General features: G+C 35.7%; 1 protein-coding gene and 1 long non-coding RNA gene across 2 annotated transcripts in view; both read left to right on the forward strand.

Moving 5' to 3' along the window:
* Positions 1–12,934, forward strand: part of LOC148782590 (uncharacterized) — a 28,021-nt gene continuing 15,087 nt past the window's right edge. The window contains exon 1 of the long non-coding RNA XR_016054826.1: positions 1–119. This is a non-coding gene — a long non-coding RNA (uncharacterized LOC148782590). The remainder of the gene's footprint in view (positions 120–12,934) is intronic.
* LOC18422463 (transcription termination factor MTERF15, mitochondrial) lies at positions 10,163–12,901 on the forward strand. The gene is made up of 3 exons (XM_020664959.2): positions 10,163–11,621; positions 11,714–11,792; positions 11,978–12,901. Exon 1 carries the CDS (start codon positions 10,325–10,327, stop codon positions 11,459–11,461), a length of 1,137 nt encoding a protein of 378 aa, XP_020520618.2. The 5' UTR covers positions 10,163–10,324; the 3' UTR covers positions 11,462–11,621; positions 11,714–11,792; positions 11,978–12,901.

Consider the following 12,934-nt stretch of genomic DNA (forward strand, 5'->3'; position numbering starts at 1 on the left):
AAACTCATCAAACTATGGTAAACATTTTTTTCGGGATAACTGCGGTTTCATTTTGAGTGCTCGTCAGGATCAACTTTGGAAGATATTGTAGTTGTGCTTAAACTTTCTTTTGTTACTTTGTAAGAATTCGCCATTTGTAAATTTGTCTTATCAAGAGATATATATATATATATATATATATATATATATATATATATATATATATATATATATATATATATATATATATATTGAGACCTTTATGTTGTTATTAAATACGAGCAGAGTTCATATAATAATCCTAAAATTTCAAAAAAAAATAAAAATAAAATGGGGTTTTGATTTTGATTCAATGCATGGTAAATATCTAAAATTGCTTTGTTTTGACTGTCACCGCTCAGGAATACAAGCATTGTAAATTCTTAGGGTGTGACAATTATGGTATCCGAGCAATAAGTTTAAGATTCTTATGAAATTTTAAAAGAATGTACTTAAAATCACATTTATTGTGTGTACAGACCGAGACGACGTCAAAATCCAGAATAGCTGAAGCTAATATGGAAGGAACTCACAAAGCTTTGGAAAATATAGTTGCTCTAATACAACATCAGATGGAAAACAACAATCTACCCAAGCAATCAGTTACAGGTAATGGTGGGAGTACTATCGAATACTTTAAGAAATTGTACCCACCTTCTTTTAAGGGTGTTGTAAACCCACTGGACGCCTAGGGATGGATTATGCAATTGGATAAAACATTCGAGGTAATGGAATGTCTTGATGATAGAAAGATGGCCTTGGCAGTTTTTATGTTAGAACTTGAAGCACAACATTGATGGCGAATGGCAAAAGTAGTATTGGTTAAAGAAAATAAACCATTGACTTAGGAAGTATTTCTAGAGGCATTAATGAAAAGTATTTTTCAGATTTTATTCGAGACAAAAAAGAAATGGAATTTCTAGAATTAATCTAAAGAAACCGGACAGAGCACAGTACAAGGCCAAGTTTACTGAATTGGCCAGGTTTGCACCTCATATTATTAACAATGAGGTAAGAAAGGTGAAACAATTTGAAATAAGTCTCAGACCAGCTATTAGAAGCAGAATATCAGTCTTAAAATTGAGAACTTATGCAGAAATAGTGGATCGAGCCCAAATTGTCCAAAAAGATTGCAAAGATTGTCAAAAGATGAAAAATCAGAAAAGTCAAGTTAGACCCACACCATCTAATCGACAACAGTTTGAAAGGGCAAACAAGAAGCCAAGGGCCTTGCCACTTCAAAGCCCAATAGAACCATGTAAAAAATGTACGAAAAAGGATGGATCGAGCTCTTGTTATTAGAATACTGATGCCTGTTTTAAATGTGGAAGCTTGGGGTACCAGATCAAATAATGTCCTAGCTTACAGATACAACAGCTTCCAAAGCAATGAGAGATAGCTCAAAAGCCTCAGATGAAGGGAATAATATTTGCGATCACCCAGCAAGAAGCTCAGGCCTCAAAATCAGTGATCCAAAGTACTCTTATTATCTTCCAAAAAGTAGCTCCTGTTTTGATTGATCCTGGATCTACTCATTCATTTGTGTCACCACACTTTGCATGCCACTTAAAGGTAGAACCAGAACAATTAGAATACATTATAGAAGTAGCCACACCGATGGGAAATACAATTGACACCAATATAGTATAAAGATAGAAGAAAAGGAACTGTTGGTTGATTTAATACTCCTAGAAAAAGATTTTGAAGTAATCTTAGACATGGATTGACTTTCTGCATACCGTGCAAGTATTGATTGTTACAAGAAAATGGTTACCTTTAGTATTCCGAATCAACAAGTATTTTACTTCAATGGTATCAACGAAGACTCCCCATCATATTTAATCTCTTGTATTCGAGCTAATCGTTTCATTCGAAAAGGGTGTCAAGGCTTTTTTGCCTATATCTAAGAACATAGGAAGGAAGAGAGAAATTTGGATACCACTTTGGTTATCGGAGAATTTCCCGATGTTTTCCCTGAAGAATTGCCAGGATTACCGCCTGACAGTGAAATTGAATTATCTATTGAATGATTGCCTAGGGTAACCCCAATTTTTAAGGCACCTTACAGAATGGCACCTACAGAACTTAAGGAACTTAAAAAATAATTGGAAAAATTATTAGATAAAGGTTTTATCATGCCCAGTATGTCACCTTGGGGTGCTCCGATATTGTTTGTTAAAAAGAAAGATGCGACCATGAGATTGTGTATCGATTAAAGACAGTTGAACCAAGTGACATTGAAAAATAAGTATCCATTACCTAAAATTGATAATTTATTTGATCAATTATAACGATCACAAGTGTTTTAAAAAATTGATCTTAGATCTGGATACCATCAGCTTAAGATTAAAAGTGAAGATGTTCCCAAGACAGCTTTCAGAACAAGGTATGGCCATTATGAATTTTTAGTCATGCCTTTTGGTTTAACCAATGCATCGGCTGCATTTATAGATTTGATGAATCAGTCTTTCAGCCCTTTTTGGATAAATTGATTGTGGTATTCATCGATGATATTTTAATTTATTCCAAGAATCAAAAGGAACATGAGCAGCATGTAAGAATGGTATTGCAAATATTAAGAGAAAAGAAATTGTATGCCAAACTTAGTAAATGTGAATTTTGGCTAGAACAAGTGACATTTTTAGGACATGTCATATCAAAAAAAGGTCTATCAGTTGATTCTTCAAAGGTTGAAGCCGTTGTTAATTGGAAATAAGTGACTGAAGTTCGAAGCTTTTTGAGATTGACAGGATATTACAGAAAATTAGTAGAAGGATTTTCATGAATCCCAACCCCATAGACTCGATTGACAATGAAAAATGTCAAATTTGGGTGGACAAGTGAATGTGAAGAGAGTTTTCAAAAACTAAAAATTCGATTAACTTCAACCCTTATTTTAACTATTTCTGAGGGAAGTGGGGGATTTGTGATTTATAGTGATGCCTCACATAAATGCTTGGGTTGTATATTAATGCAATATGGGAAAGTAGTGGCATATGCATTCAGACAGTTGAATGAGTATGAGAAAAATATCCAATTCATGACTTAGAGGTGGTTGCAAGAGTATTCGCTGTGAAAATGTGGAAACATCATCTATATGGTGAGCACTTCGAAATATACATGGATCATAAGAGCTTGAAATACCTCTTCTCTCAAAAAGATTTAAATATACGACATATAAGATGGATGGATTAAAAGATTATGATTGTACAATCCATTATCATTCAGGAAAGGCCGATGCTCTAAGTAGAAAATCTACGGGAATCTTAGCTCATCTAATGATCCAAGAAATGAGATTGTTAGAGGAAATAGTGGATTGGCATCCGGCTCCATCCATTAATGGTGTCGTAAGTATGATTACCAACATTAAGGCAGAACCCCAATTAATCCAACAGATTCGATCAGCACAAAGGAAAGACCCTCAGCTTATAACAATCGTAGAAGAGGTGAAGCTGAGAAAGAGAGACGAATTCTCTATATGTAGTGAGGATTTGCTAAGATTCAAATGTCGGGTTTGTGTCCCGAATGATGAGAGTGTGAAGAAAGCTATCTTGGAAGAAGCATATCACTCTCGTTATACGATACATCTCGGAAGTATTAAAATGTATCAGGACCTAAAAAACACTTTTTGGTGGTATAATGTGAAAAAAGAGGTAGCACTATTTGTGTCTAAGTTCCTAACATGCCAGCAAGTAAAAGCTGAGCATCAAAGGCCCGCTGGGTTGTTGCAGCCTTTACCCATGCTAGAGTGGAAGTGGGAGCACATCTCTATGGATTTTGTCTCTGGCCACTTTCTACCGATTCGCACGACTTACACTTTGAATCGACTGGCCCAATTGTATATTAAGGAAATAGTGCGGTTGCATGGAGTTCTGGTCAGTATTGTATTGGACAGAGATACTCGGTTTGCTTCTAAATTTTGGGCTCGGCTACAGTCAGCCATGGGGACGAGACTTACCTTTATCATTGCCTTTCACCCCCTAAGTGATGGACAATCAAAGAGGACCATCCAAACCTTGGAAGATATGTTGAGGGCCTGTGTCATTGACTTTACAGGAAGCTGGGATGACCATTTACCCCCGATTGAGTTTTCTTATAATAATAGCTTTCAAGCGAGTATTCAGATGGCACCATATGAAGCCCTGTATGGAAGGAAATGCAGGTCACCCATCTGTTGGAACAATGTTGGTGAAAGAAAGCTTTTGGGGTAAAAAATTATCCAGGTAACCACATATAAGATAGCATTAATTCGAGAAAGGCTCAAAACAGCTCAGAGTCGACAAAAGAGTTATGCCGATAACCGACGGAGAGATCTTCAATTTGGGGAAGGTGATCGAGTTTTCCTGAAGATCTCACCAATAAAAGGCTTTACGAGATTCGGCAAGAAAGGAAAGCTGAGCCCACGTTACGACGGACCATTTGAAATCCTAGAAACAATCGGAAGTGAGTCTTATAGACTTGGCTTACCACTCGAATTAGCAAACGTCCATAATGTCTTTTATGTATCATCACTACGAAAATATCAGCCCGACCCATCCCATATCTTGAAATATGAACCTTTACCGATCAGGAAGGACCTATCCTTCATTGAGCAGCCAATTTTTATACTGGATAGAAGGGTACAAGTGTTGCGAAAAAAAGAGATTCCTTTGGTCCGTATATTATGGCAGTACTATTCAAAAGAGGAGTCGACTGGGAACTAGAAGACGAAATCAGAGAGAAATATCCCTATCTTTTTCAGTAATCAGGTACACAAATTTGGAGAACTAAATTTCTTTAAAGGGGAGAAGAATGTAATAATCCTAACATTTCAAAAAAAAATAAATAAATAAAAATAAAAAAGAAACTTTTAATAAGTGAAGGTCCATATGAGTATGATGGTCCTTAGGGACCATCATTACTTTCAAAAGCTTTTGCCTTCATTTGGTTTAAGCTTTGTTTACTTTAGTGGACGTGGTTTTCATGTGTTAAAGGCGGACATTTACGCTACACCTCATACATGAGGTGGAGGCGTTTTAAAAAGATTTAAGTAGGGTGATAGGTAAGGCATCCCCTTACAGAACTCCACTCTCGCTCTCCCTCTTACAAACACAGTGAGCTCTTCTCTCTAGCCGAATTTTTATCGGAAGCTCCCTCACAAATATTTTAGGCAAATGACTTCATTATCTAGAAAAATAATCCGTTCTTTTTAAAAATGAAAAGAAACAATTACTTCTGCTTATTATCATGAATTTTAGGCGCGATAAATTTTATGCGCAAGCAACCTCATTATTTTGAAAAAATAAACTTTTAGTAAAATTGTGAAATTTTATTTACTGTTAGGAATTTTAAATATTGTAAATCATTAGAAAAAAAAAAAGTGTTCTCCCTTAAATTCCTTATATACGTATGAGTTCTGAGGATAACAGGAAAGCACGCTTTGATGTTTCTCTTGAAGTACTCCTTCTCTGACCATCCCTTTTTAACAGCCTAGTAATGAGGTCTTCCTTCGCTTATATAATTTTTACTTTTGCCATGTAGTCGGCAATTTCAAGGGGCTTGACCATCCGACAAGGGTTAGTTCCTCAAAAGAAAAAAAGGCGAGAGCAGTAACCGTACAAAGTAAAAGTTAGGGACTCTAAACCTTGAATCTCTTAGACCATTTTGAAGGTCTAGACCTATATATGGTTCCGATGAATCAAATCTGATGAGCAACTGTAAGTGACCTCATTGTATCGAAAAATGATCTTTTTAATAAAATTGTGATATTTTATCTATGTTAGAAATTTTAAATGCCGTAAATTCTTAGAAATAAATTTATTTTTCTTGTCTATTGTTAGAAAATTTTAGATACTATAAAATTATTAGAAATAAATGTGATATTTCTGCTTTTAGTAAAATTGTGAGTTTTCTTTTTAGTGTTTTTTAATATTTAGACATTGTAAAATTCATGTGCAAATGATTGCCTTATTATTTGAAAACTGATATTTTTGCATTTGATTATAGCATTGTCTGTGAAATGTTTATTTGCGAATTGACATCCCATAATTGTGATAATTCCGTATTCTTGGATTTGTATACTAGTTTTTCTATACATACTAGATTGGCAATTATGCTAGAATGTCTTTACGAACTGCTACCTTTACGAATTTGAGCCCAAAATATTTGACTGGTTATTTTTGAAATGTTATTGAAAGGGACTGTTATTAATGGTTTCAGTGAAATTCATATTAATAATTTCAGTGATATGTTGAGTACATGATATTGCTGCTTTTGAATGTTTAAAACGTTTTAGAAATACATTAAGTGCGCAAGTGGACTCATCCGGTTCGCCGGTGAGGTATAAGTGGACCTATCCGGTACACCGGTAGGGATTAAGTGGACTCATCCGGTATGCCGGTGAGGCATAAGTAGACCTGGAGGGATTAAGTGGACCTATCTGGGACGTCGATAGGGATTAAGTGGACCCATCAGGACGCTAATGGGGTATATAGGTGACCTACTTGGGACGCTCGTAGGGTATTTTGTGAAATCCTTTGAATTATGCACTGCCGTTAAAATGTTATACGCATTTCAATTATTCGAATTATACTTAATTATGCATTTTTGAAAGTGAAACTGTTGATCCATTTCTGTTAATAGATCTCATTTTTGAAAATATTGTTATCTTTCAACCATGATTATTTTTAGGATTATGATGATCACTTACTGAGTAGCCAAACTCATCAAACTATGGTAAACATTATTTTCAGGATAACTGTTGTTTCATTTTGAGTGCTCGTCAGGATCAACTTTAGAAGATATTGTAGTTGCGCTTAAACTTTATTTTGTTACTTTGTAAGAATTCGTCATTGTAAATTTATCTTGTAAAGAGATGTATATGTGATTAGACCTTTATGTTAATATTAGTTATGAACAGAGTTTATTTAATAATCCTAAAATTTCAAAAAAAAAAAAAAGGGGGTTTTGATTTTGATTCATTGCATGGTAGATATCTAAAATTGCTTTGTTTTGATTGTCACCTCTCAAGAATATCAGTATTGTAAATTCTTGGGGTGTGACACTTGAGCTCGAACACGAGCACACCTTCTTATGTGTGTGAGAGAGATGGAGTTTTAGAGAGAGATCGAGTTTGAGTTTTAGAGGAGAGGGAGTTTTAGAGAAAGAGAGATGGAATTTGAGATTTAAGGAGAGAAATGGAGTTTTGGGAGAGAGATATGAAGTTTGGGTTTTAGAGAGAGATGGAGTTTTGAGAGAAGTAGACAATGATGTGAGAGAGATGGAGTTTTAGAGAGAGAGAGATAGAGTCATTTCATTGTTGAGGTCAATAATACGTGGTCAAATGGTTGAGGGGATTGGAAGATAGAAAAGAGGGAGTCATTTTGCTTACAAGTTAAGAATAGGGGATAATAAGATATTTTCCCTTATTGGGTCTGATGAGATATAGAAGTTAGAAATAGGGGATATATATATATATATATATATATATATATATATATATATATATATCAATTCGACTAGCCTGAAAGGAAAAGATAATTATATTATAAGTTAAAAAAATGATTTACGTTCCAATTTTATATTTTATCCTTAAAGAATATTTTGCATTGGCTCATGGCAGTTTGCATAATTAATTATTGACAGATAGAAAACTTTGGGCTCCTCAAAATTCAAATAATCTAGTTTAAGAAAAGTATACAAAGATACCATTTACTTTTGTACACGGTTTCCATGAGTCCATGTAGAAATGAGTGGACTCTTGAAAATCTATTTTTGAGATGGATTTTTTTACCCAATTTTTGAGGATATATAATCTCTAACATGGATATCATGAAAATAAATAAATAAATAATTTTTAATGAATAAAATAATGACTTTATGACAAAAACATTTGGACCGTTAGTTTTAATTGTTTTAGATGAACCACCTATTTGTATCAATTTGTAAGATGGATGCTTTATACATTGGGATCACAGCCTTAAAATATATTTGTATCTTTAATTATAAAATTTAAATATTTAAAAGTAGCGTAGATCGAGCAGATCTATGAAAAAGTGAAAATCTTGAAAATTGACGGTCCAACAATGCATTACAAGATGCACTATCTTCAAAACTTGAAATCTATTTTTTTTTCTCATGTCCATGCATCGTGATGTTGAGATGATCAATTTGAGGATATTTGGGCATCAAAACAACCTCTTCTAGTGAAATTTCTGACGTGGGCTCTAATGTGATTGTTTAGAGCCTTGGCTCTATATAAACTTTTTCCAATAGGGGTGCAGTTTGTATAGAGCCGAGGGTCTCGAAAATCAAACTAAAGCCCACTTTCAAATAATTGAAAAATGTTGTTTTAATATTGGAAATCTTTTTGATCGCCTTAAAATATATTTTCATCTTTAATTATAAAATTTAAAGCTTCAAAAATAGTGTAGATTAAGCCGATCAATGAAAACTTGAAAATCTTTAAAATTGATGGTCCAAAAATACATTACAAGATGCACAATTTCCAAAACTTGAAATCCATTTTTATCTCCGGTCAATGTATCTTGATGACAAGATGATCAATTTGAGATGGGCTCTATATAAAAAAAATTTCTTTTTTGTTATTTTCATATGAGGCTGGTCATCATAGCACTATTAAGTACGTATTTCATTTTGAACTAAACACATGTTGCAAGCCAAAGATTCGAACTATGTGGCTATAAGCTCGTTTTGTTTTTTCACTAATTGCATCATTCGCTTGGAAGAGTGTGTAATTGATATGATCCGTAGTGTTAACTAGAGTTTTAGCAACAAGCACCTTCAAACTTTCCCATATTTGTAATGCTCACATGCAATACAAGTTTTGAGCTCAAACTTTATGGTATTTTGCAAATTGATAGTTGATAAATAATCCGCTCCACATCTTTATGAACGTAAAGGGCGCAATGCTAAGGGAAAATGGAGTTCTCAGGCATTTTAATAAGTCTTGCAAAAAAAACATGGAGGAAATGAGAAAGCATTTAATGGGAGATCGAAAAATTAGTTAACAATGTCTTTAAGGACCCAGTTTCTATGCCGATACACCTAGAATATGTGGAAACGTGGGCCTCTTTATAAATTCATTTTTGAGATGAATTTTAATACTTAATTTTTAAGGACATGAAAACATTTGGACCATTAGTTTATATTGTTTTTAGATGGACCACCTACTTGCATCCGTCTAGCTCGCATGAAACAATTTTCCATGTCTTAATGCTTACAATAGCGTGCATTATAATGGACAGGCCATGACCAAATAAAATTCAAAATTATTAAAAAACAAATTCCATTACGGCAACAATTTAGGGGAACGCATGAACGTACGTAAATATTTGTACAAGTAAGAATTGTGAAAGAAACTACTCTTAGTTGTAGCATACACCCCCATTCTGAAAGGAGGGCTAAGATTGCCCTAATTACAATGTCACATCTCTACACTTTTCTATTTTTAGTTTTTTTTTTTATGGACTATTTTGACACCAAATTTTGGACGTCCGATCTTCTATTAAACTCACACTAATGAAAATAATAAAACTAATATTTTCAATAAAATAAAATAACCAAAATACCTTTTAAAGTTTTAAGGGGTATTTGATCATTATATTTTATCTAAAAATTATTTTTAATATTATTTATAGATGCGCCTCAATGAGAAGATGCCACGTACTAAATTTTATATTCATCCAATTTGTACAAATAAAACTAAAAATAAAATACTTTGAGACGTCGGATCTAAGATCAAACGTTGAGTGACACTCTTGATCAAAATTGGACGGCTGGATGGTAAGTGAAGCATAGATCTTCTATACGGTAGGGAAGTATAGAGGCCTTTCCCTTTTCCGTATAGCCTAAGAGTTATTTTAACCTTTTCCTAGAGGTGTTGTTTTATAAAACCAGGGCCGTCCAAATTAGCAGCACATGTATCATCCAAATTCCAACCCTTCATATCTCGAAAGAGTTTAAGCACTTCTTCCTAAAGACAGCCACAGTACTCTCTAGGGCATCCACCGTTAAACTTAATAAATGGAGGGTAACGATTTCATATTGAGAAAACTTCGATCATGGTAGATATAGCTTATAATATTGTTGCCCTAATTTCTGTGACTTTCCTTGTGCCCTCAAATGAAGTGGTTCGTCTGAGGTAGAAGTTGAAGGCTGGTTCTTGCAGTGCCCCCAATCCGCAGGGATGCCCTCTGAAAACATTCTCTCTCTTCTTTGTATGCAATTCTTCTCCTTGAAATCTCTCTCTCTGTACAGCGCCATTACTCAGGTAACATGCCAGATCTCTCTCAACTAGATATAAGAAATGAATCTCCATAAGAAACTCGCCCTCTTTCACTTCCTGAAATTATCCAATATCCATATCTCCACATGCATTGTAACCCTAAATTCGTTTGCTCCATTCTCTTCGAATCTCACCAAACGAGAGACAGCATTACCATTCCCCCTTGCTGATTACTTGATCAAGAAGCATGGGTTCTCTAAGGATAGCATCCTTCCAGTCTGTGCCCAACTAGGCCATGTTAGAAGCCACAAGGAAGCTGATGCTACAGTCTCTTACTTCAAGGAATGTGGTTTCTCTCAGACCCAAATAGAAGAAATGCTAAAAAGAAGCCCAAGAGTCTTGAGAGCTAGTGTGGATAAAACCCTAAAGCGCAAGCTAAAGATATTTCAGGATTTGGGCCTCTCTGGCGCCAGATTGACCAATTTAATCTCTAATGATCCAGGCATTCTATGGCGTGGCGAGGAACGATTGTGCCATTTGATTGAGTTTCTCAAACTTGTTCTTGAAACCGACGATAATGTCTATAGAGCAATTAAGCATTCTGGTTGGCTTCTAAAGACAGATTTGAAGAAAACCCTGTTGCCTCTAACAAACTATATGCAGAGTTGTGGAATCAGTCTCTCTCAGATAGCAAAATTGATAATGAAGTTTCCTCGAGTTCTAGTTTTGAACCCTGACTTGGTCAAGAGTGTTATACAAAGGGTTGATGAATATGGCTTTAGTCGAGATGCAAGCCTGTATGTTCATGCTATTGGGGTCATGAGCTCTTTGACTAAAGAGAAATGGGAGGAAAAGATTAAGTTATTTCAGAGTTTTGGGTGGTCTGAGAAAGATGTAATTACTGCTTTCAAAAAGGCACCACATGTACTGTTGGTTTCGGAAGAAAAGATTCGATGTGCTATGGAGTTTTATCTGAATACACTCAAATTTGACGGCCCTTATATGATTCTTCATCCCAAATTGCTTATGTTCAGCTTTGAGGGGAGAGTGGTACCCAGGCATAGAGTAGTGGAACATCTAAAAAGCAAGCGACTTCTTCGTAAATCTCCGAGCCTTTCAACTGTGTGTAATCTGACAGAGAAGAGTTTTCTTAGTAAGTTTGTGTATGAATATCCTGATGACGTTGAAGAGCTCCTCATAATTTACAGGGGGTTCTGACCTTTGACATTGTAGTCTTGTTTCATTGTGATATAGAAGCTATTTCTATCTGTTGTGACTGATTTTTGTTGCAGAGTTATAGATGTTTTTTCTTTCAGTAATCTATCAGGTAGAATCCTTTCAGATCTCTGTGATTTTGGGGATTGAAGAAGAGCGTAAGGTAGTTGTTTGATGAGTAATTTGGTTAAGATGATGGATTGACTCCGAGCAACACTGGAGTGAGTACTGACGTTTCATTTATTTTTCATGAAGGGTCATCCCTGGGAAAGATGGGTAGCTTTGCATGGTATTATGTTGGATTTTCCCCCTCTGTGGGATCCGGGTATTGAAGGTAAACTTATGAATTCATTTTTTGTAATCAATTTGAAAATCAAATGGACTGGTAAAGTAGAAGGTGGCAATGTATGGATAGGATAACCTGCAATGTACTACTTCTTGCTTTCTTTTCTTTTCTTGTACTCTTTCTTGGATTGGTAAGCTACTAATAGTTTTGTTTTTTTTTTTTTTTGGGAATAGTGTCGACTGTATTGCATTAAAGGAAATCAAGTATAAAAATGTGCTTCTTCAAAGGAAGCTATGTACATTAAAAATTGGCTCTCCCCTGAGGGGGACCCCTTTGTATAACACCTCCAAGGGTGGGAGAAGACAAGAGAGGGGATTCTAAAGAATAAGAAGTGACTGAGTCTAAAAAATCCACTCAATCGCTAGCTGAGGTAGCACCAGCCTTGGCAAGGGCATCTGTGTTTGTGTTACTCTCTCGCCAAATGTGATTCCAGAAGTGAGAGAGGGAGCTTGTCAGGTGGGAAATTTCAGCAGGTACCAAGGGCAAGCAGTGGAGCCTGATGCCCAGGTGATAGTATTCCGAGAGTCATCTTTGATTATTAGTCCAGGGCTCCAGGAAGGGTTGAATAGTTTGAGCCCTTCGAGGAGGGCAAGCGCCTCTGCTAATTGGGCATCAGCATGGCCAATGGGTTTCGAGAAAGAGGCCAGGATAGAACCTTTGTGATTTTGGAAGGAGCAGCCATCAAAATTCCGTTCAACTAGGCTACACTCAGGGGTCTCCAGAGTGATGCACGAGAAGGTTGCTGATGATCGAGGTGGAGTAAGGCCTGCCAGTTCTGATGGAATGCCGAGGATGAGAAGCCTTTGTATAGAGGGTGATTGGAGGCCCAGAATATGACCTGGGATTTGATGTTGTCAAAAGGGCTGTTGGGGATGAGGATGATGTGATTCTTCGTTTTCACTGAACATGGGATTCGGGCCTGCCCCTAGTTGCGGGTCTACAAGTTCCAAACCTCTAGCCTCTATGATAAATGAAGTTTGACTGGGGCTAAGGCTGCAGTCAGGAAGAGGCAATTTTTTAAGATAAGTTCTAGACGAAGTGTAAAACTGTGTATTTTCCCAAAAATGGGTTACAAGAATCTTGCTAAATTTTCAAAATTCTGATTGGTGCATCTAGTTTGTAGCGCCCTC

This window comes from Amborella trichopoda, chromosome 4 (genome assembly GCF_054954075.1).
Source record: "Amborella trichopoda isolate Santa Cruz 75 chromosome 4, AtrichopodaSantaCruz75HAP2 v2.0, whole genome shotgun sequence".
NCBI lineage: Eukaryota > Viridiplantae > Streptophyta > Magnoliopsida > Amborellales > Amborellaceae > Amborella > Amborella trichopoda.